The following is a 25,501-nucleotide window of genomic DNA, read 5'->3' as shown; positions in this document are numbered from 1 at the left end:
CGTACGACGCTTCTACAAGTTCTCCGAGAACATCATGTTAAAAAATCCCTATGACGCCGATGCCCATCTCTGTGGGCAAAGGCGACTTTGCCCACAGCGAATAACAACACATAATTTACCGGACTTCATCGAACGTTGAATTGTTTTTAGCTCGATTGCATCCGAAGTTATGAATTTCAAATTTTAACAAGATTAACGAGATTTCAACTGATTTGCAAGTTCGCAACACTTGTCGTCTAATTCTTAATCAAACGTGTGTTTAATGCTTTTATTTTCGCTTTCAAGTGTAGTTTTTACTAGCATTCTGCATTAATAGTAACATTAGGTTTCAGTCGTGCTATTTAAGAATATTATCATGAATTCCGTTCAATCAATTAAAAATTTAAAAACCGCCGTTGGACTTGGATTTGAAGAGCGGACGGTTAGGTCCACCTCGTCCAAACCTGAAAATTTGTAAACAAAATTTGATCAAGGGTAAAATTGTGGTAAGAAATTTTAACAGAGGTATGTACGAGTACAATAATGCTAGTTGGTTATGTGTTTGCGATGTAAGTAACTCATTTTATTGTTTCGTGTGTTTGGTAATGGGATCCGCTGATTGCGATCTTGCCTGGGTTCAGACCGGTGTTACAGATTTAAAACATTTCGGCCAAAAACTTAAAAAGCATGCAATAAGCCAAAAACATTTATTTTATTCAGTCGAGTTTGGAATTTTGGGCAACACGGACCTCCGTAACCAGCTGAGTGGGGTATATCGCCTTGAAATTCAAAAACATAATGAAAAAGTGAAACAAAATCGATATATTTTAAGAAAACTTATTGACGCGATAAAATTTTGCGGGGCATTTGAGTTAGCATTACGTGGACATGATGAAGGAGTTGAGAGTAATAACCCAAGCATTTTTCGAGGATTGATAAATTTAATTGCCGAAGTTGACGATATTTTAAAATTACACATAGATCAATCTAAAAACACCGTGTTCACTGACACTGACATGGATATAAACAGCAATAAAAAAGTATTGGGTACAATCCGAATTGATCCAAGTGTGCCCTCCCTTTCAATTTGGTCACGAGCCGCCACTGACCCAAACTATGATTTTCTGGTCCCTTTGTGCCTTTATTTGGTTCAGAAATATGAAAAAAATGCTGTTGCAAATGACAAGTATGTCGTTGCAACCTGTACCGAGTTTAGATGTCAGTGTTTTGTAATAAATATTCAATCGTGCAAAAAATCTCATAAGCATCACGAACGTTAATGATAATGACAATGTGCCGATCTCAGACAATTTTGGAGTCGTCGCAAGCTCCTCCTCCAAACAATTGTCTTCGATCGGTACATTGTCATTACCGTTCTTTATACTTAATATACCTACTATTTCCGCTGCCAGCTCGAAATTTATTTACATTTTGTCACGATTCGAAAATTCGGTTCCATTTGCTGACCGATTTTTGCGGGTTTGGCCGGAGTGGAAGGCCCAAGGGTTCCACTAATGCTTGGGGATGTACCATCGTTACTCGAACGGTCGCAAATGAGTTCCTCCACGCTTTCAAATTTTTGCAGGTCTCTACTTTTTTGACCGTTATCGGCAAACGAATTCCTCCAAGTACCTGTAATTGGATTAGAGACTGGCGGTCCATCCGGGCTGACCATTAGCCACCTGTTAATCAACTAGCTACTAGCACAACATGTACAACAAATGCGAGTGAATCTTTTCATTCCCATTTTAAGAGTCAATTTTACAGTAACCATTCCTTCATATTTATATTTGTTGATGTTCTCTTGAGGTTTCAAACGTTCATTTATAGCAAAATAAAAAGCGCAAACACTGTTAGTAAAAAACTAAGAAAAGACGTAAATCAACAGAAAAAACATTTAGAAAATTTGATTAGTAAAAACAACAATTATGTTCTTGACATTTTTAGTTATGTGAAAGTTTCGTATTATAATAAAATTTAATTTGTTGATTTTAATAAACATGTTTGAACATTTTGTACTAAGTGTTTCATTTTGAGAAAGAATAAATACTTTAAAGAGTACCTGCTTTCCCGTATCAGTTTTGTGTAATTAATAGTGTTGTGAAGTCCGGTAATTGACTAAGTCAATGACCCCTTTGACCGGTCAATAATTGTCAATAACTTGACGAATTTGGCCAGTCATTTTTAAAATTTAAATTTCGCGCTTATAATGTTGAAGATTATAGGATATGATGACTGTTTGACTGATGAGATGAGGTGATGTTGGGTTGTCTGATTTCATTTACGCAGCTGCTGACAATGAAGAAATCGATTATGACAATAAATAAGTAAAGTATGACAATGAAACATCTAAAACTTTAATAAAGATCATTGTGGAAAACGATTATTAAGCTTTTTATCTATTAGGAAGAAGTGGTTTTTGTTTTTCAATCGTTTTTGTGTCTTCTTAACATGGCATACAATATATTTCTATTTTCAGAAAATACTTACCTACTTTTTTAAATTCTAAACGAATGTTGTATTTTAAAGAAACTAAAAAACTGAAAATACACACACACACACAGTTGTGTTGAAAGTTTTAAAGCGTTTTAAATTAACAAAAAGTTCAAATTCAAGCAAATATGTTAAAGAAAAAACAAAGTATAACTTCAAACAATTCAAACTTAACCTCACTTACACAATTTTAGAACAATAATTTATCGATCAATAAATCTTATCAAAAATGGAATTAAGAACCATTATTTGGTATTAAAATAATCCTTGACATTCAAAGAATCATTTTGTGATGTTTAACTAGTTAACTAGGACCGGTCAACTTTGACCAAAAATAAATGACCGGTCATTTATCCATCACTAGTAATTAACCCGTCCCTGATAGTCTTCTACATTTCGCTACCTGATCTGATATCCACCCTGGTACCTGCATTTGGAGGAACTTGTTTGCGCCGATTCGAACACCTAGAAAGTAACCTCTAAAATAACCAACTCGGCAAACGCTCACTCACAATTAGGCCGAGAGTAACCGCAAATTACCGCGACCGTTTTGTTCGTGTCCCTATTCCTTCCCTATCCCCCATCATCCCGTTCATTTATCGTTATCATTGATTCCTCTTTCTACCTAGTCTTCCCTTTGAGTTTTTTTTTTCTCCGGTTTTCTTTTTCTTTCACGTTTGGCCCCGGCCGATGAGACGGCCGAAATGGTGCTTTTTCCCTTAAAATTTCAGCGGGACGGTAGCTACATACCGTCGGGTTTGTCAGGTCGCGAACCTTGGCTTTGCGCCAGAAAAAATTTCATTCTTTCCTATCTTCTTCTCTCTTCACGACCTAGAGTTTATCGGAGCTTGGGCAAGTCGCTTGAACGTCCCTTTTCCCTTTTTGGACTCCATAAATTATAAATTATAAATTCTCTTCACTTTCCCTACCCTCGTTTCCTTTTTCCTGGACTACTCAGTTTCACTTCTGCGCGTCGAAAATTATAGAACGCACCTGCCGGTTCTCCATTTTTCCTTTTGTCGGCAGTTAAGGTCGGTTTTCCTACGTCAAAACTGGCTAGGCTTTTTTGGGGTAGTTGATAAATACTCGGTTCGACGCGATTTTTCCTCTTTCTCGTGCAAGTATCGTCACTGGGTGCACTTCGCCGCCATTGTCGCTTGGACGTCACCGATTTCGGTATCTGGGCGAAGTCTCCTGTACCCCGACCCAAAAGTTGAGTGGTTCTCCGTTCCGTTGCCGTAGTTGCCGTTTGTGTACCTTGGAACCCCAACTTGTGCGGAAATTCGGGATCTCTGGGAGTCACGACCTTGCACATCCCCCAAAAAAAGACCTCACGCCAACTGAGTAAGTCACGTTTTTCAACCCTGTTCGGTACTAATTTGCGTCTCCTTTTTCACAAAAGGGTCTTTTTTTTTCCTTCTCTTTCTACCTTCTCTCTCGTCACGTTTGCCGTACTCTTTCTTCCCGTTGCTTCGTTGTTCCGGCGAAAAGGGCCACAATCTGGAGCACCCCTTCACCCCTCCGGAGAACAGCAGCACCAGGGTTGAGAAGATCTACACCCTCAGGACGCCACGAACCCCGCTAGTTCCAGGTCAGAGCAATCCGATTCTCCTCCATCTTGTCGGCCCTGAGGTGTGAGTTATCTGCCTCCGCCGCGGCCTCCGTTCTTTCGCGGGAAGATAAGTTTTTACGGCGGCAACTTTCACTCTCTCTCTTGTGTTTTCGCCACCTTCAGTGGCAGTTTTTTTTGTGTTGTGTCATTCAATTTCAGAAATCATTACATTTTATTTTGTAAATCCGCCCCCGGTAATAATTATTTGCGTTTGTGTCGTGGGTTGAATACCATTTTTTTTTATGCGGTCGCACCGAAAACTTGTACAAGTCTCGTCGGTGACTGACTCGGAAGTCAGTTTAGTTTAGTTTCAAATTACTCTTCTTATATTACCGGACCGGACCTCATTTTTCTTAATTTTTGTACGTATCATGATACATATTTAAATTAATTTAATCGTCATTTATTTGTACATATCACCTTCCCCTTACATCTTTGAAGGGGACATAAAACAATTTTTCATTTAATTTTTCAAGTTTATCACCTGTATCACAGAATTAATTTTAATTAAACGTGTTAACCGAAGCACTTTGTTTCATTGCGGGTATCGGCTTAGGAGTATCACCGGATCCGGGTACTCCCGTCTCAGCGCTGCCGGAGGATCCTGGCGCCCTTTCTCTTTATTGTTTTGGGTCGAGTTAACTTTCCCCTTTGACCCCGCCCCAAGACTATTGCCAGCAGCCGACCCAAAAGAAAAAAATTATCGTGGCAATTTATTAAGAAATAGTTTTGTTTTCTCACCTGTCATCGAAACTAATTTTGATTTTAATACCATTTCGTGAGAATCGTGTCGTCTGAGTTTTACCATGTTACACAGACAATTGCAATTAATAAATATTGAGGTAGATGAAATTGAAGAAGCCGCAAATATGGCCTCCACAAGTGCGCTGCCGGAAAAATAGCGAAACCGATACGAGTGCACGTACGAATCATTTAAAAATTAGTGCGGCAGGAAAAATGTGTCCACTGTTACGGAAAAGGTAAGGCTTGCCTACATCCTGGGACGATCACAACAACTAAAATTACCGGCAAGCCTATGGTGCGAGTATTCAAGGTCCAGAATCCTGTGACAAATCCTTCGTTTTCAGGTTGCACAGTAGTTTTCAATTTTTATGAAACACAATAATGTGTTTATTAATTTGTTCTATTTCAAATAAATATTTCAGCCTTCAACTTGGTTGTTAAAATTATTATTTCCGTAGAACTTTCGTGAAAATATTAAGTTTGGGCGTCAAGTGCAACAATATAAATCAATGTTATTGTCAACATACACCCTGTTTGTATCTTGGTTCCACGACAAATCGGCGCTGCCAAATCAGCGCCCCTACAATTCAGCGTATGACGATTCGGCGCTACAACAAATCGGCGCTACAACAAATCGGCGCAAAGACAAATCGGCGCAACGACAAATCGGCGCAACGACAAATCGGCGCTAATGTCGAATAATCAAAATATCAAATATCAGCAGAGTGCACAAAATGTGGAAGCGCGTTTACAAGTTACAAGTCTTGTAATAGCAAAAAGTGAGGTTACGAATACATAAGGTCAATGGAATGACAAGTGACGGACAAAATTCCGTGGCCGTACCTAATTGTACTTACCAAGAAAGTTAAAATGTTAACCACCTTGATTGGTACACTATGTTACTATAGACACTTCCAAAAGTTAATCAAAATTTGAGTTTTGGGGGTGTCTATAGTAACATACTACTATTATTCTTTGCCCGCGATAGTATATGCAACCAAAAATACTTCCATACATTCCAGAGCAATCTGAACGTCTGAACTTCAGATATGGACATACGTTCAAAATTTCAAGGGCTTCTTTGCTTTGATTGTTGATTGTACGGTACTAGTTGCTATGTTTGCGGTGAGTTTTGAAGTTATTATTCAACGGCTCGTGGGTAATGAATCCTGTTATCCAATAAACGCACTTTAATAAAATATTATTGTCAATTTGATGGTGGAGGAAAATTGTCAATATGATGGAAGGAATGTAATGGCGCTACCTTAACACGTAGTGTGTTGTGTGTGTGTTGTCGTTGCGCCGATTTGTCTTTGCGCCGAATTGACGTAGCCCCGATATGTCAGCGCCGAAACGACGTGCGCCGATTCATCCGCGCCGAAATGACGTGATACCTTGTATCTTACTGCCAACGTGTAGAATCAGTTAATCAGTGAAATGTATAGACGATCTGCAGAATGTCTACATTAGGCTTTTCGCAGATTGGCTGAGCTCAAACAATCTGCAAACTGACAAGACGCCATCCTCACTGTGCTTTCTGTCTTTATAGCGTCTATGGGTAGGTAAAAACTTACTTTCACATCCTAAAATTGATGTAATTATAAATATTACTTTTTTATCGTTTTGTAATCGTCGTAACATCAAAGTAGGTATAACAACTACGTCGTTCATATCGAAAGATATCATATCTTGTTTATAATATGTAGGTTCTACAAAGTAGAATCAGTTCGAATTCAATATTCAAATTCAAAACGGTTCAATATTGTTATGAGCATAATTTCGCCCGAAATCTGCATTGATTCAACGTCTTGAAGTAGCATGTAAGTGTTTTTCAAACTAATTTGTCAGAATTATTCACTGTTTAAATAAACACTGAATTATTAAAATGACCCGACAAAATGTTCTAGTTAGGACAGGAAATTAATTTGGTTGAATTATGTTGATTATTATTTGGTACCTTGTGAAAATACAAATGGTTCACGGCCTGGCCCATAATCTTGTCAGGAATAATAAATTCTATCTGGCCTTCTTTATCTTTACTTTGAATTCTAGAAATGTCACGGAAATGTACCGATACGTTATTGCCTATCATAAAACGAGTTCTGGGTCCACTATACTTTACTCCCTTGATAGGTAAATAACGTTAAAAAACACAGATCAATGATGTATGTAATCACTTAATCAGGTAACCAACGTAACATCAAAATAGCTATAGTTTATCCAGCTAGAGATTGGTTGACATAAAAATCACTACGTAGAGAAAAATGTACCTGGGGCACATAAAATTTGAAATATATCCTTCAAGCAGTAACATTTTTGCCCTGAAATTATGCTCTAATTAATATATTGTAGTGCATTCTGTAGTGTTGGGATACAAGCCTACAATTTAAAATTTCCCAATCTCTCTCTGGACGAAGTATACTTGACAATTTAAAAAAATTACAAGATGTTTGAATTATTATTGTAATAAAATAAATAAAATTACACATAATGCATGCCAATCGGAGCATAAGAAATGTGCATGACGTTTTTTCAGTCACTTATCCGGATAGGCCAATTCCATCACTCAGAACAATTTTTAAAATTATTTCAAAATTTAACAACCACGGATGCGTCGAGTATACATTGATTGCATTGCAAATACTCTCAATGCATTGATCTGTGCTTTTTAAAACTGAACATAGGGAATATGTTCGGATTTAAAAAAATGTCCCGGTATAACTGTTACGATTTTATTATTCAGGTGTCCCAAAAATGTATAAGAATTAACAAATTGCATAGAACTGGTTCTCATTTTTTTGGTTCAAACAGAAAAAAGAAACAATTGGTAATTAGGAAAATTGTCATTTATTAGTTGATTAGTTAATAAAGTATTTGAATTTTGAATAACATTTTTTTCATCAGCTTGCAGATAGAAACACAAAATCAGCATTTGGTGAAAGTTATTAATAATACAGAACCGCAAACATGGAAAATAAAGATAACCATACAGAAATTTCTAATGAAGTGGAAGATTGCTGTAACAACAAAGAGAAGTTGAAGGTGGACGTACAAATTAAGTTGCAGAAAAAACGTACTAAACAAGTGAACCAACCAGATTCCCCCTGCAATAATACAAATTATGAGCATAACGAGGAAGCTCTAAACTTACCGAGGAAGAGTACTAATGATAGAACGCAGATAGGAATTTCTAAGGTAAGATATACGAGTATATAAATTTATGTCATCTTAAAATTTGGGTGAATAATATTGAGGTGTAACGAGCATTCAAAAAAATTGTGGCCAACAAATATGCTGTACTAACAGAAACAAAATCAAGCCACCACAGCACTTAATCACGCTCTTATTGAAACAATGGCAGTCCCCACTTAAAAATTTTTCAGAAAATATGAATTTCCTCCGTAATGATAACATTTAAAAAATTCCTTTTGCGTTAATAATTTCCATTATCATTCCTGAGGTGATTCTTAACGTTGCTTGGTAGCAAAATATTTTTCCAATTGCGATATATCACACATAACACGAGGAGATGACAGCAATGTCATGTTATGTCGTTACTAGCAGAATGTACTCGTACACTGCTGTGCAGAAAAATCGCGTACACTTCAAAAATCAAGCAATCAAGTTTCCCGGTATTTTGTGCTTTGTAAATGGGGATTTTATTATTATTAGTCTTAACCCTCCACCTCCCGGCGGCACGGCAATTTTGCCGGAGTACATACACTATTACGGATAATATTATCAAGTAATAGCTTATCAACATAATTACCGGCGTCTCGCCTCCACATTTTGACTTTGTTTTGTTTTATTATGTTCTGTGTCAAAGTTACGGAATTTCCTTACGATATGACATGAGTATAATAATATACCTTTTTGAATTTCAACTACCAATGTGTTCTCTAAGTCCAAAATTTTTAAATTTTTAAAAAGAGATTGCGGTACTATTCCCGGTGCTGAAATTATAAGTGGTAAAATCGAATTTTTTTTTAAACACCAAAACTTTCTCATAGCAACGGAGGATTCTAAATATTCATTAATTTTTGTGTTATATGTCTGTGTTATATTGTGTGAATTTGGAACAGCTATATCTAAAAGATATGCTTGCTTTTGTTGTTTATTTAAAATAATAATGTCTGGTCTGTTATGCTGAATATGAATGTCAGTTAAAACTGTACGATCAAAATATAATTTGTAACTGTCATTTTCCAAACAACTTTCTGGTTTATTATTTTTTTGGGCAGAGCCAACTTACGCAGTTGGCTAAGTCAGATGGACGACCTTGCGCAGGACCACACAACAGGAAAAATCCCACTTAAAGGGTGATGTTTTGACAAGCATGTACAACTTTATTTCGTTCAATCATTTACAGCTCCGTATTTACACCCTGAATACACTAACCGCAAATCAGCCACACACCTCAGCAGCTAAAATTACTCCAGTCTCAATTCGAGTATTTAGCAGTGTTTAAAAGACTGTTACGGATTTTGGTGTAACTATCGCTAAATATGTCTGCATTTACGGAATTAGCTGCCGAAGATAATTTGTTGATCGGTGAGAACAGACCTACGTTAGTGTGCACAGGCGGAGCGTAAAAAATCTTTCTGTTACATAATGCTGCAGCCCGAACCTTAACATTGAATGACAGTCTACTAAATATTGGAGCAGCATCGATATCATTACGCAGTAATTTAGACACAAATACAGAGTGACATTGAATGTTGTGCAAATATTTTAACCTGTGATAGAACTTCACAAAAGTTAACGTTTGAGCCAATGATGTCTTATACAAATGTTGATATTTTTCGAGAAAAAGGGGCTTAAAGTTTTTCAAAAAAAGTTTGAAAGCCACTGAATTTTATAGAAAAATGGGTCAAAAATAAATTATAGCAGTTTTTTTTTCTTGTCATTTAATTCAAAATTAAGTCATTTGGCAAGAACATCAATCTTAACCTCAATTTCAATCACAAATGTCTTTCACCAACCTGAAGAAAACCGATATCGTCGTCTACACTAGCAAAGCACGTAACTCCAAAATGCAAAATTTTACAGGAGCAACAATAAACTGTACCAGAAACAAAATTGCATTCTGCTAACCGGCGAGTTCACCTGGATACAATTCGGTTACATTCGGTTTCTTGTATCCAGCTGAACTCGCCGGTTAGCAGAATGCAATTTTGTTTCTGATACAGTTTATTGTTGCTCCTGTAAAATTTTGCATTTTGGAGTTACGTGCTTTGCTAGTGTAGACGACGATATGGTCTTTGATCTGTAGCGAACATTCAGAGCAAGCACGGCAAATCTACGGTGAAAAGTTGCTTCAAAGGATATTTCGCAATACACGAACCTTTGTAAACGTTCCATAGGATCTTCGCGATTTCGGGCGTTTCGAGAAGATCGCATTTTAGTTGCAAAAGAAGACATTCCTCACGAAATTCAAGAGCGTCATTTCCAGCTCTCATCTATACAGTGTGGAAACCACTTATGGAATAAAATCAGTAATTTCAAAACTAATGACATTTGTCAAAAACGCTGAAAAAGTCAATTTTTATTTCTCAGAATGCTTATTTTAACTTGCTTCATTTGTTCATGATGTTATTCATTTTTTTTCTTCTCTCTCTGATAGATCTTTCCTCTACCTAAACGTTGAATGAAAAAAATTGGTACTTTACGTAACAATTTTTTTGAGAAAATGACAAATTTTACTTCAAAAATTTTATTTAATTTTTGATGTAAAAATTTTAATTGAGCTGAAACAATAACAAACAGACATCTAAGATTAACAATAAAATTTAATGTGAATGTTGAAATTGTCCCCCGCCAACCATTTGGCACTCACCGACACTTTGTACACAGCGCTCAATAATGTCAGGGCTTATTTGCTCCATTTCAGCGCGAATTCTCTGTCTTAAATCTTCTAAATTGTTTGGTTTATTAAAATAAATCTTCTGTTTTAAATAAACCCATACAAAAGAATTTTTACGTTTAAAATTAAATAAAATTTTTGAAATAAAATTTGTCATTTTCTCAAAAAATTCTTATGTAAGGTACCAATTTTTTTCATTCGTTGTTTAGCTAGTAAGAAGGGCTATGGGAAAGGGAAGAAAAAAGTGTTGGTTGTCATTTCAAAAAATTGATGATGACGTCATAGCTCAAAAATGAATGACGTCATGAACAAATGACGCAACTTAAAATAAGCACTATGAGAAATAAAAATTGACCTCTTTAAGCGTTTTCAACAAATGTCATTAGTTTTAAAATTAGTGAATTTATTCCATAAGTAGTTTCCACACTGTATTGTATAGGTACTCGTAAATACGTGAAGGAAAACCTTTGTACCCCTTTTTAAGCAAATTGCGCGCACGGAGCGTTGTGAGATTTGGCATAGTTAAAGTTTATGTGGAGAAGGAGTGCAGAAAGATAAAATTTATGTATAATATACAGGGCTCCCCAAAAAAGAGACAAATCCATAGATCCTTTATTTATCGGAGGATTTTAATTACCTATACACCAAATTAAATGGTTGTGAATAAGCTATAAAATGGCGTACAAAATTCACGTAAAACCCGAAGTGCTTCAAAGTTAAACTGTCAAAAAATTTTTTTTTAAATACGGACATATACTTTTTTTTAGTAATTCTGATTTTTAGATTTTTATTCTGAAAATACCAATGTATGACACGTGTAACCTCATATAAGAAAAAAAAAACACTTAATTTTGAAACAAATGACGAGAACGAGAAGCTATCAAAATTCATTGCGTTACAATGTAATAAATTAACCAAATTAAATTAGTTGGAAAAACAAATGACAAATATGTAATAACATTTGGGATTGCACGTACAGAGCGCAGTTTAAGCATCGACGATGGTAGCATTTTTTAACTTTTTTTTTGTATTTTGGGTAGGTAAGTGTAAACTTGTGATACACTGTTCTTTTTAGAATAAAAAATTCTATCAGAAGTGTTAAAAAATTATGTGTTCGCATTTAAAAAAAAATATTTTGACAGTTTAGCTGAAGCCCTTGGACCTATATGTGAATTTATTAAGGCTTTTTGTAGCCTATTTAGAGCCATTTTATTTGGTGCATAAATAATTAAAATCTTCCGATAAATAAAGGAGTTATGGACTCATCTTCTTTTTCGGGGACACCTGTGTGTTGCAAATATCAAAACATTCATTGTTTACGTTCATACACTGTAAAAAATTAGCGGAGTAAATGCGGAGTGAATTTGGAGCGAATGCGGAGTGGATGATTTGTAATTGATTTAAGGGTAGGGTTTACCTGATGAAAATTTCACAATTCGTGTAGTTTGGGTTGCATTATTTGAAATGTTTGAAATGAAATAAACGGCTTTTTAATTGGCCTACTTTTACCTGAAATGCGTAAGTACCTGCCAGAAGGTGTAGTTAATCAGCAAATCTCATTACTAAGCTTTTAGATATTTTCGTCTCCCAAATAAATGTTCAAATGTGAATTTAGTGGTAAAATTGTACGTACGTATGTTTATGTATAATAAGATCTGTGATTTTTTTGGAAGCACGGTGATGGCACCAAACACTTTAAAATTCAATTTCCGAGGGCCCCATACTTTTTTTTTTGTTAATTTCGAATTAGGTTTTAGTGTTTCAGCTTCCTGGATAGTCCTCAAATTGCAATTTATTTTATTGTTATTTATAAAGAAATCGAAGAAAGAAAAGTATGGGGCCCTAGAGGAAAGACGTATCTTTCAAATAAAAAAAGGACCTCGGCTTCATCTGTTGTGGTTTTAAAGATATGGATGTTTAAAAACACCGTTTTTCGACCGTTGCATTAGTCTATGGACCAAGAATACGCATCAAGTTTATGCATCGCAAGGCTATTGATTGCGAAGAAATAAGAGAATTTTGATTCCACGTATAAATTTAACATATTCAGGTACTATTTTACCATTTAATTTTCAAAGAAGTCAATTTCCAATTATAGCTGCATTTGTGACGACAATAAATAAGTCTCAAAAGCAAAACATTCGAAAAAATTGCAATTTTATTGAGGCAACCAGTTTTCAGTTGTACGTCGCAGCAAGTAGAGTTCGATCATTCAATGGTTTGAGATTTTATATTTCCGAATATAACGGCCAAGGGCATTTAGCAAACGATGAAATTTTATTTTAAGTTCAACGGACAACATGTTATTTTTTTAACCGCCCGGTTTTTTGTTTCAATAAAAAATATAGGTACAAAAAATACCAAACACGTGTTCTGTATTTCATTTTTCATTTTTTTATATTAATTTTTTATTTCAATTTTATATAATTTGAAAAAGATAGGCAAATTAACTGTGTAGCTTTGGCGAAACCTGGCCAGCATAGCAATAAAAAACCTAAGGAAATGCCAAAAAACGCGTTATTGTTTTTTAAATATGGCATGGCCAAACTATACCTCATTTCCCCTATCGTTCGTATTTTTCAAATAACTCGAAAATTAGTGCATAATGATTAATGACGTATTTGTAAACGCTCGCAACTGACGTAATAGAACAAAATTCAAAAAAATTATATGCGATAATTATAGAGGTATACTCTTTGATAAAAAAAAGAGACCTCAGTAACGTTCAAACTTAAAAATTTAATAGAAACGGTCGAATTTCGACCGCTGGGTTGGGATTGTTGAAAATCACCTTGTAGATCCCTATGTTTTACCTCCGTCTCATTACGTTCAAAACGCCACTCAGGAGTGAGGAAATTCGTGAAGACATCAGAGGCATTCTAAATCGAATGTGGCTTTCTTCGACACGTCGTACTGAAGCTTGCATTGTAAACAAAGGCAGGCATTTTGAGCAACTTCTTTGATGTTTCATTTTACACTTCTACTCACAATTACAGTCCTTTCACTTTGTTGTTTTCTGAATAAGTTGTAGCCACTATTTTATCATCACTTTACAAATTTTATCCAAAATTCACGGTGACATTCGTCGAATAGGTGTGCGGAGTGTGCGGCTATCATCTCGTTTAAATAAGTGATTTCAAGTAGTTAATAGTGGCGAAAAATGTTTGACCTTGTAATAGAGAGATAAAGTTGATTCGTGCTCCAGGATGGTGTAACGGCCGTTTTGAAATATCAGTCTGGCGTAAGATTGTTTTTCTTTCTTTTTTTTTCCCACGTGGTTCGGGCTCAATATCGACAAGCAAGGTAAGGTGATTTGATTATTCCTATCAGTTGATTTTTTGGGAGCTCTCCCGCTGCAAAGGTCAAAATGAGCGCTTGCGCTAACTGCGACAAGCCTATTGGTGGTTTTCCTTCAATAAACTGCGACGGATGCAATAATTGTTTACATGTATCTTGCACAGGTCTCACATCCGAGGACCGCATAACAAGAAAAAAGATCCGTAATGTAAAAATTTACTGCAGCAAATGCACGTCCAAAGCTGAACAAACATTGAGCATCCATGAATTATTACAAACATTTAAAAGAGATATTGATATTATTGCTAGCATTGAGCAAAAAATAGAAGAAAAAATTAGTGAGTTGCAAAATGTGAACCTATCGTCTCTTCAATTTGAAGAAGTCACAAGTGAGGCCGTCGAACGAATGATACGTTCTAAAAATGTAATTATCTACGGTGTTCCGGAATGGAGCGGCACCACTGAACAACGTCAAACCAAAGACGCAGCTGAGACCCGAAAAATTATCAGCGCTATTACTCCGGAAGCCATTCCCCAGAAAATTATTCGTATCGGCAAACCAAACTCACCTAACACGCGTCCTCTTAAAGTCAGTTTATCTAATGATCTGATCGCTAAGGAAATACTGAGAAACAAAAATAAGCTTATTAACTCTGACCTGCCTCGTTCAATCTCAATCTCAGATGACAAGACCCCGAAACAACTGGAATACCTAAAGAATTTACGTACCGAATTGCAACTTAGACGTGATAACGGGGAAGATAACATAATTATTAAATATGTGAAAGGAATTCCTTCTATTATCGAGTCAAAAAAGTAGAAACTGCAGTAGCAGAATGGTCCCTAATGTACACAAACCTAGCTTCGTTAATGGCAAAGATTGATGATTTAATACTATTCGTTCAACTTCACAAACCGGCTTTTTTATTAATAACTGAAACATCTCTCAGCAATAGCATTCCCAGCATAGTGATGGAAGAGCTGGTGGCGGTCCATCCATATACATAGAAACCAACATTGTAAATGAGTTCAAACCTAAACCCATAACGTTTCCATGTAGTACTTCTGAGATTACGATACTTGAACTCGCTTCCTCTACACTGTCTTTTACAATCGCCTGCGTATATAGACCACCCTCTAGGGCCCTGCTGCAAGATGATATGATACTATTTCATAAACTATCCGAATTGTCAGCAACTGCTGCTAATTTATTCATTGCAGGCGACTTTAACCTACCAATGATAGACTGGTCCTCAACAGACTACTTAAATATTAAAAAGTATGCTGATAATTCAGCTGCCTATCATTTTGTTGAAACCCTTATTAACTCAAGTTTATGTCAAATAGTTTCCGAACCTACGCGCTTTAGGCAAAATTAAAACCCATCAACGTTAGATTTATCTAATCCTGGTAAATGATCCCGCATTAGTAAGTCAAGTCGATTATCTTTCACCTATTGGTAAATCTGACCATATAACCCTGCTGTCAACAATCCACTATTAGTATCTGAAATTCCAAAAAAAGTAACTAAACTAGTAAAACATGTTAATTACAATAAATTAAAAAACGATTTGGAATCAGTGCAATGGACCAGCGACTTCTTCTCAAGCGATGATCCAAACGAAATGTGGAATAAGTTTCTTATATTCTTAAATCCAGAGATTAAGAACAACACCCATACGAAATATACTACGTTTAACTCATCAAAGCCCTAGATTAACGATGATCTCCTACAATTAATCAAGTATAAAAGACGGTTATGGAACAAATTTAAAAAATCACACGCGCAACAGGACTACGACATACACCGACACTTTTCCAATACCGTTTCGGCGAATCTACATAAGGCAAGGGAAGCATACGAAGAAAATCTTTTTACCGATCCCAAAAAAGTTTACAAATACATCAGACGGTCATTGAATACTAAGGTTTCAGTGCCGCAGTTACGCAACGATGATGGATCGCTATGTTTTGATGATAACAAAACAGCGAATATTTTTGCAAAATACTTTGCCGGGGTGTTTACAACTGACCCTCATGGGTATCGGGTGAATAGTCAGCCTGAAGCTATGCTTCCGCAAATCTCGAGTGTCATAGAGAATGTACAATTTACTGAGGAAAAAATTAAAAACTGCATCTGTAGTTTAAAATCAACATCATCACCTGGACCAGACGGTGTAACAACATTACTATTAAAAAATTGTGTCGATTATCTGTGCCAGTCGCTACGACTTATTATGCAGACATCTTTTGAAAAGCACATACTTCCGTCTGCTTGGAAAATTGCTTCAGTAACGCCCATTTTTAAAAAAGGAGACAAATTCTGTGCAGAAAATTATAGACCCATCAGTTTAACCTCAGTGGTTTGCAAAGTAATGGAAACTATTATCAGTGAAGATCTATCCAAATATGTAGTGGAACGGAACATTCTTCCGAGTCAGCAACATGGTTTCATAAGAGGTCGTTCGGTCCTTACAAATTTACTTTCATGTGTAAATTCTTGGACCAAATCTATAGACGAAGGTGTTTCTGTTGATGTGGTGTATTTAGACTTCGCCAAAGCTTTTGATCGTGTCTCACATAAAAAACTTTTATATAAAGTAGATCAAATTGGTGTCAAGTAAATATCAAGTTATGGATAGCTGATTTTCTGAAGGATAGAAAATCCTTTGTGCGTGTTGGGAACGAGTTCTCTCAACCTCTTCCTGTAACTAGTGGTGTTCCGCAGGGCTCGGTGCTTGGACCACTTCTTTTTAACATTTACGTTTACGACCTGCCAAGTGTGGTTTGTTCACCGAATGCTTCTTTTGCGGACGATCTTAAGCTCTTTAATAATCCAATAACCTATCGACACGTTTTACAGCAGGACCTTGAAAAAATATACAAGTACAGTGTAGACTGGTCTCTTCCTCTAAATTTGAACAAGTGCGTAGTTTTACACCTAGGAAAAAATAACCCTCACATGTCATATATTATAGATCTTTCGCACGTTGAATCACATGTCGACCTTGGTATAACGATCACACAAAATCTGACCTGGTCAGCACATATTTCAAGAGTGTGCAAAAAGTGTAATACCACTTTATTTCTTCTAAGAAAGACATTTAAGGGCATTAGCTTCGAAACCTCGATTACCTTGTACAAAACACTTGTCCGACCCATTTTGGAGTATGCGGTCCCGTTTGGTCATGTGAACTGATAAGAGACCGAAATATGCTAGAGTCGGTTCAAAGGAGTGCTACACGTCTTTTCCTATGGTGCTGTGAGACCCTCATACGAAGAGAGACTTGAGCAGTTTGGACTGAGCACGTTTGAGGATAGACGACTCAGGGGCGACCTAATTGTCACGTTTCGTGCAATTAGAGGATACTTCAATTTTGATTTGTCTCCGATTTTTACTTTAAATCGAGATGAGGTTGAAAAAAGACTTTAAAACGAAAATTCGCGAAAACTTCTTACCTAACAGAGTCTTTGATCACTGGAATGGACTATCAACTGAAATAGTGAATTCGACCAACAGTAAACTTTTTTAAAAATAAACTAGATGTATTCCCCAGATAAATAGACCTACGCCACTGAAAGTTTACCTATCGAACACTTTATAAAACAATTTTTCTAGCTGTCACACTGTCTCCCGTTGCTAGGCATAATAGGTTTTATAAACCTCTGCCTTTATTTTCTTTCAATAATAATAATAATAATAATAAATTCAAAAAACTGTAGCGATAAAAACCAAACATAACCTCAAACGACAGAAACACTTAACATTTTAGGTTGGTCGTTCGTCAAAACTGCCCGCCAAATTTGAAAATTTTCAGCGTTTCCCAAACAAAGTGGTTTCTTGTAAACCATTAACATTTGTATAAGGCAAGTTGGGTTATTTTGGGTCACGCTGTGACATCGCTTCGGAGCACGTAGCCGCTACCGCCACACTATTAGGACACCCCCATTCGAGGAATCGACAGATTCGACTTGAAGACAAGATAAGTCGCAATTTTTAATAACGCCATTGTTTACGCCTCGAATTTCCCGCTTCTCAACGTATCGATTTTTGTACATTTAGTAATTATTGAAACTTCACAAATTTTATGTAAAATTTATTTGCAATTTCACATTTCACAGTTTTGCATAGTGATTGTCATTTTCTTTACATTCAGAAATATTCAAATCAAAATATCAACATTATCGGAATCTTTCCGACTTTAACATTTTTAAAATAACATTAATTTTCCTTTTTTTATAGTCCAAGTCATTACCTGACACCTTCATTGAATTCAGTTTCATTTCTCACATTCAATTAATTGTGTTGAAGAAAAAAATTTTAAGTTCGGAAAGTCCATTATAAAAAAACCTTTTTTTGTTTTGCTCGGAAAATCCACTGTATTAATTTTAAGTCAATTCAGAAAATAGATTAAGTTTCCGGTCACTGTGAGGAAAAGCTTTTCTGGAAAAGACCAAAGTATAATAAGACCATCTATGTGCACTGGTTCCATAATTTAATTATTTTATTTATCAATTTACGAAGGAACCATTTGCGCAATCTTGTGAACCAGTACACAACACGCGGAACCAGATTAAATCTTGCTTGCTGGAATTGAATGAGAATAAACCAACTTATTTTATCTCAAAAATCTTGTGATTATTTTTCCGGCGAATAAGAAAGTTGAGCACTTGTCCCGGCAACTGGACAAGTTAAACACCAGCTCCCGAAAAGTTGCCCTTTGCCCCGAAAACTTCCTGAGAGCCCGGTGCTGTCCCTGGCCCATTTTGGGTCACAATTTTTTTGGTACATTTGGATCAGCACATCCTATATATTTTAATATTTTCTAACATAAGAAATAAATAAAAGTCAATTACAAATTATTATTAGGAATAAGTAGAACTTTATTTGTAACAAGCCATGAATTATTTAAGACATTCTTGTAGCCATGGAAACAGAAAACATAAAAATTTATTTTGAAAATAAACTTTATTTTTTTGTCCAATTTCGTGTTGTGAAATAAAATGAGTAGTAACGAAATTATGGATGTGTTACAAGCACATTTCGATAATAATACAAATTACTGCATGTAGAGAAACGCCACCTGAAATCCTTCTGAATGCCACACCAAGTATGATACGTGGATGACAACACTGTCTCGAAGAAAATGGTGCTCAATTTGAACAGTTGCGTTAATTTTTTTTTATTGTTATTGTTTGTATAGGGTCATTATAAATGATTGTCTCATCGCAGTTGGCGTTGAAAACCCACACAAATTTTGGATGTGCTGCAGCCTCGCAACGTTAGCCAAACTAGTAAACTTGATTTCCACTACCGCCAGGAGCGCCACCTATCGGCGATACTAGTCTCACTCATTTTATAAGGCTTGTGGCACATTAAACCTTGTCACCAACGCCAACTGCGACGGGACAATCATTTATAATGACCCTGTATTAATGAATAAATATTGTTTCCATGGCTACAAGAATGTATTAATAAGTAATTCATGGCCTGTTACGAATAAAGTTCTACTTACTTCTAATAGAATGAGAAATTAGAATAACATTTAAATATTATAGCGTCCCAAAAAAATTATATGTTGTCATTTGAGAAAATAAAGTCGACCCTTGAGCCTTGCAAAATAGGGTCGCTAAATGTAATATTTTATATTCAGTTTATAGTACGTTTAAAAGCCTTTAATTTGATGTATCGTTCGTTGAAATCGGATTTCAAATAAGAAAAATATAAGCTGGGGCGTTTTTTTGTTATCACACTGTATCAGTAAGTGCTTATTTTCTGTCTATAGACTCCTTGTGCCTTTCTTTTTTGTGTTTGTAAAGCCAAGTATAGCTCGAGTGTACTTTTCCAATTCCATTTCTAGTTCTCTTTCTTTGGATATTCTATGTTCCGATTTTACATTTTCTATTTTCATTCTTTTCCTCTATTTTTATTGGTTCCCTTTCACCGCTCTTTTCTTAATTCTCTTCCTTCACTCCCGTTCTTTTTCATAGCCAGTTTTCTTCCGTTTGTCATGTGCTTTTCGATTGCTGTATCGTCGTACTTGTTAGGCGTAGCACTATTTTTGGTTATTTGGTTTTTCTAGTTTTTCATCAATCATCATCCTTGTCCCATTTCCATTCCTCACATTCGATGGATATCTTATTATATCCCATTTTTACCGTTTTTTCTTTCATTTTTCTTCCTTAACTATTAGTCTGATCGTTTTTTGCATGTCTCTTTCCTTGATGGTCAGATCATTATTGATATGCAAGTAATTTTCCATGTTTTTCATCATTTATACCTTATTATCAAGATCTATTAAGCACGTATTTTCCCCTAGCCTGCACGCGTTTTTGATCGTAATCTGAATGTGCTCCTCCATGAAATTTCCCATGATTTGTTTGAATTCCCTTGGATCAGGATCATTTGCAGTTCGTAGAGTTTAATCTCCTTCATGTCATTGTTCACTTCTTTCATCTCCTTTTTAAATTTAGTCATTCATTCTCTCTTGTAATCCATTTTCTTTTCATATTTTTCTAAGTGCTGGACTTTTTTCTTCTTTCTTCTACTTGATGTTCTTCTTACCTTATTGCTTATTCCAAATCCCTCGTTGCATTCTTCTCTTTCTCTTTTTTGTAAAGCGTGCAAAGGCTACTTTTCCGAATCCGACATGTCGTCTCGTTCTGTGCACGCACCCCGTATTATAGTTATGTGATTTTTCAATCTCTTGCTGTTAACTTTTTATAAGTATTTAAATTTTATATCGGTTAAAAATTACTTTCACTTAAACCAGTAGATTATATCATGAAGAGTAGAAATTAGTCTTTTTGTGCTAAGCACATAGATGGAAGACCGAGACGATGTCAAGGTCGGCGACTAGGCGACACAAATAGACCTTCTACTCTGAATGTTGTACAGGGTGCGTCTGCTTAAACTTTATATTTGAATATCTTCGTTATTTTAAATGACTGCTCAATGATATTTAGTCTTAATAAAGGCTGCATTGCCCTCTTTACATAGGCACTACAAAAATTAACAAGGATCTGGACAGAAGAGGAATATTCAAGAAAAAAATTAATGAAAAAAAATTATTTTCACCATTTTCTAACAATATAACTTTTAACATGCATAAAAAATGTTTCTGTGTAGATTTTCTGCCTAATAATTATCCTAGTGCTTATTATTGACGAATAAATTAATGTTAAATAAAGACAATTTCCAGACTTCATTCACCAGTGTGTATTTACGTAAAAAAATACTTCAAGGCTTACTGATTTACAAAAAAAAACATAATTAATTTATTATTTGACAACGTCAAAGTAAAAAAGTTCGTGAAATCTTTGAAATAATCTTTTATACAAGATGTCGTTCTCACAGCAAGAGAAAATTAATATTGTTTTTACGTATGGAGAGTGTCACCGGTGCTATCGAGCCGCAGCAAGAATTCTTCAGGCCCGTCAAGAAAATGATCAATTTTCCGAAATGAATATCAGATAAATTGTAAAGCTGTTTGAAGATACTGGCAGTGTTAAAGAATTGCCACGAGTAAGGGATGCACTCCCCAAAAATATTAACTTTCAAAATGCCGTTGTTGATTAGGTAACTGAAAATCCACACACAAGCACAAGAGCAGTAGCGGCTACACTGAATGTCTCACAAAGCACGATTATTAGAACTTTAAAAGTCTTTGAAATTTCATCCATATGAAATGATCCTGCAACAGGAACTTCACTGAGGAGTTTTTATTCCAGAATTGAAAGGTGTGTGGAAGTTAATGGTCAAAATAAATTTTGAGCATCTACATACATAATTTATTTTGAGGACATTTTTTAAATTTTCTGTGCTGCTAATTGTGTTACAGATATTTTAATTGTTATTATTTTTTTAGTATGTGCTTAAATTATTTATTCACCTTCACCCCCTCTTTAAGCTTGACGCACCCACTTCCATAATAGCCACTTTTATAAAAAAAAACAAAAAAATAAGGAGGGTATCGGCTACCGGGTACCCCATGATCCATTGTTTAAAAAATAAAATTAATAACATTTGAATTCGTTTTATTGAAAACTTACTTTAAAATAGTTTAGTAAATTTTTCCAGAGTAGACTGATCCCTAGGATGCAGACGTACCTACACCGGAGTTTGTACATACATACTTATTTGAATTTTTATTGTATTTTACCGAATAGTTCAGTAGTAAAAGAATTTTAAATAAGATAACAATACCCCGTCAAATTGACGTATCTAAATTATTTGCTGAAAAATGAGTCAACTGTGAAACAAATTCGTAACAACTTTTTACGTATAAGCTCTGTTTTGAACACAGCTGGAAAATTAGTTCTTTTTAACACTAATTTATTGCTTAGTCATCAGTAAAAGTGTAATAAAAACAATACAGGGAGATACAGAGGCCACAGCTGAATATGTTATACTCCGTAATCTGAGAAAAAGCCAAAAAAAAAAAATTTTACTGCGGTTATTTTTCAAATAACTCTGTATCCTTGCAGGTTTCGTTAACTTTTGTTAAGCACATGTCAAGAGGTCATTGAGAAGTATAATATTGCTAAATATTGTTTACCTTAATTGATAATTAAAAAAGATATTCGGATATAAAGTTTTAGTAGACGCACCCTGTATATTATTTTATCTTCAAGCGGATCACAAAAAGAAAATCGAACATGAACTCATTTATTTTCTTTTGCTACAGTAAAATGGTAATTTTCAAACTTACAATTTTCAAAGTAATTTCTAATTCTCTTGTTGCAATATTATTGGTACTGGAAGGTTCAATAATATTAGTAAAGTTTACTTTTTAACGTTGAACAGCCATCTTGCTATTTTTGATTTTGACATCTGTCATCCATGCACATGGCTGACTCGTGTTACACCACAGTGGTACCGGTTAAATATTGGGTAATAATTTCGTAATTTCGCTTTTTTAGAGTCTTTTTTTTAAAGGGATAATTTCATTAGTAAATATTTCGTGTAATTATTATTAAATATTTCGTGTAATTATTATTAAATATTTCGTGTGATAAATAAGTCGTGGGAAATGATTCAAATGACTCAGTCGAGCCGCCTGTGTACATTTCAACTTCTCGGATTTGAAGTGTTTCAAGTCCGTTTACAAAAAAGAAGCCGCCACTTCAACCGTTTTTATAGAGATACACAAAGGTGCGATTTTCGACCGCTTGAAGATAAACACGTTTTTTTGTTTAGTCAATGAAAAACAGTAATTTTACTAGGTAGAAATCAATAAAGAAAAGTGCCACTTTACTCGTTAGCAACACTTTACTCATTAGCAACGCAGTAACAAATTTGAATGGGTTCATTTTCGCACTTAATGATAACGGCACAGTTGATTAAATTGTGAAACAAAAATTCACGTGAAGTATCAATGGAATGGAAGCCCTTCGTGAAGTGTTGACACTTGAAGTTGAGGAAATATTCTCTTGATTTAGGCCGCTACAAATCCTCTTTGAAGTTAGAATTTTGTTTTGAATCAGCAACAAAAATACCTTTTCCAACATAATATTTCACAATATTTCAAGCTTTTTTGAACTGTCCAACTGAAAAACAGCTCGTAACATTTGACATACTTGTCCCTCGACATCGTAGGTGATAAATTTGAAGCCGCTGTGCTGCTGCTAATATTTCAGGAGAATCTTCGAGCAAAGTTTCATCTGACAGATTCACATTTTTCACAATAATTTTGTTTGTTTACGTAACTACTCATGTTTGCAAAAACGCAACTTTTATTAAAGAAAGATTTGTAAAAAAAAAATAAGTTTTTCATTCAAACTTTTCCATTGAGTACACAAAAAAGTAGCATATTTAACTCGTAACAAAACTGTGAAAATGTAATCCACTCGCTATCGCTCGTGAATTACACATTTTTCACTCGCTAGTAAACCTTCACTTTTCTTTACTTGTAAAACAATCTATTATTTATAAGTCCATCGGCCTGTTCGGTCCTAATAAAATAAACCTCGTATTCGAGGTATCTTATCGGAGAGCCTGGCTGTGTGTCCGCTCTCCGTTCGAAACCACGTCCAATCACGTCTTGCGTAATTTTTGCAATAAAATCAGAAAAATTGCAAAAACATTCAGAATTTACATTAACGTTAAAAATTTCTTGTGGAATAATATTTTAAAATTTACGATAGCAGTGTTACAAAATTTTACAAAGTTGATAATGTTTGTAAGGCCGTTGACAATAATTTGAGAAGGGACATTTTAAATGGACCAAGCATATATTTGAGAATCATTTGAATTGTGTTATTTATGTCTGTAAAGGAAACGAATAATAGCTATTTATGCACCAAGGGCGTAATCATTCGGTGACGCCGTGATGCATACAAGATTTTATTTTTCACTATACGTGTTTAAAAAAAAAAAAATTGGCGTCTTTCCAATTATGAATTGATGAGGGCGTTATGAATTCATTACGCCCGCTTATTCTTAATACGCCCTGTTATTATTCCCCGGTTGTTATGGACATGTTTACATATTTCGTATCCTAGGAGTTATCATGCGATTATACTAAAGTGAAAAATAAAATAACGAAATTGTTTATGATGAGTCTTTAAATTGTATGAATTTTATGAGCCATTTTCTCTGTGTCTTTACCGAGTGGCTAACTTGTGATCAAGTTTATTGCTCGATGTTGATAATAATGTAGCAGAATCGCTCACTTCTGTAGAAAATAAATTTGTAATCAGAAAACGAATTAATGTTTCATTGAAAGGCTCACATGAGGGCAGGTGTTATGGTGCTGCGGCAATCTAGAAATTTACACAAAAATATTTCCGGATCGACGAATTACATTTTTCTGAAAAAGTGGAGACAAAATAATAGTATATTATATTATAAGTGATAGAAATGCATCATTATACAAGAGTGAGAATTTTGACCGACGAGTGCGCTTGCGCACGAGTGGGACACTTCTCACGAGTTTCATAATGGCATTTCGATCAGGTGTGATATACGACGTTTTATCTTACAGGTGCAACTATTGAAAAAAATCCAAGAAATTAAGTTTCATACAAGTAAAATGACAGCTGTCAAATTTAGTAACTTGTGAGTACTTTATGTCAAGTTAAATGGCAGCTGTCAAATTTACTCACTAGTGAGTACTTTACCTTACTTGTGATTAAAATTTGACTTCTGTCACCGAAAACAATGGTTTAAGGTAGCTCAAAAACTCCACCTGTAAGATAACAATTTATATTTCAGGTGTAGATTCAGATTGCGAGGCAGTGTACTCGTAACAATCAGTGGGATTCTAATTCAACATGGTTATCACTTAGCAAGATCAGAAATGGTTATGTAAACATTTTCTGGTTATATAAAGTCTTGTCAAAAAATGCTATTCTTGTTTGCTAAATCATAACCATTTTTCTAACAATCATGATTATGAAGATTGTTATACAAACGTGTGACAAATCCTCTTGCTAGCTTGAAAGATGGACATGGTTGCAACAAATTTCCTTTTGCATTTTCAAAATTACGTGGAAAATGTTGAGAATCAGTA

At 35.1% G+C, this 25,501-nt stretch overlaps 1 protein-coding gene across 4 annotated transcripts in view; it reads left to right on the top strand.

The window, feature by feature from the left end:
• Positions 1–6,208: 6,208 nt before the first annotated feature.
• The window catches only part of LOC138128958 (uncharacterized), a 50,928-nt gene continuing 31,635 nt past the window's right edge, over positions 6,209–25,501 (top strand). Inside the window, exons 1-2 of one of the 4 annotated variants that reach the window (XR_011158972.1) lie at positions 6,209–6,386; positions 7,733–8,023. Coding sequence is in view for 2 of the 4 variants with exons in the window: in XM_069045195.1 (XP_068901296.1) it covers positions 7,796–8,023 (228 nt within the window). In the remaining 2 variants the exon portion in view is untranslated. Of the gene's footprint in view, positions 6,387–6,504; positions 6,649–7,732; positions 8,024–25,501 lie in introns of those variants that run through there. The other 3 variants (XM_069045195.1, XM_069045196.1, XM_069045197.1) reach the window with 3 other exon arrangements.

Source organism: Tenebrio molitor, chromosome 4 (genome assembly GCF_963966145.1).
Source record: "Tenebrio molitor chromosome 4, icTenMoli1.1, whole genome shotgun sequence".
Classification (NCBI taxonomy): Eukaryota; Metazoa; Arthropoda; class Insecta; order Coleoptera; family Tenebrionidae; genus Tenebrio; species Tenebrio molitor.
The sequence above is the reverse complement of the archived record's forward strand: the minus strand, read 5'-3'. Positions and strand labels throughout refer to the sequence as shown.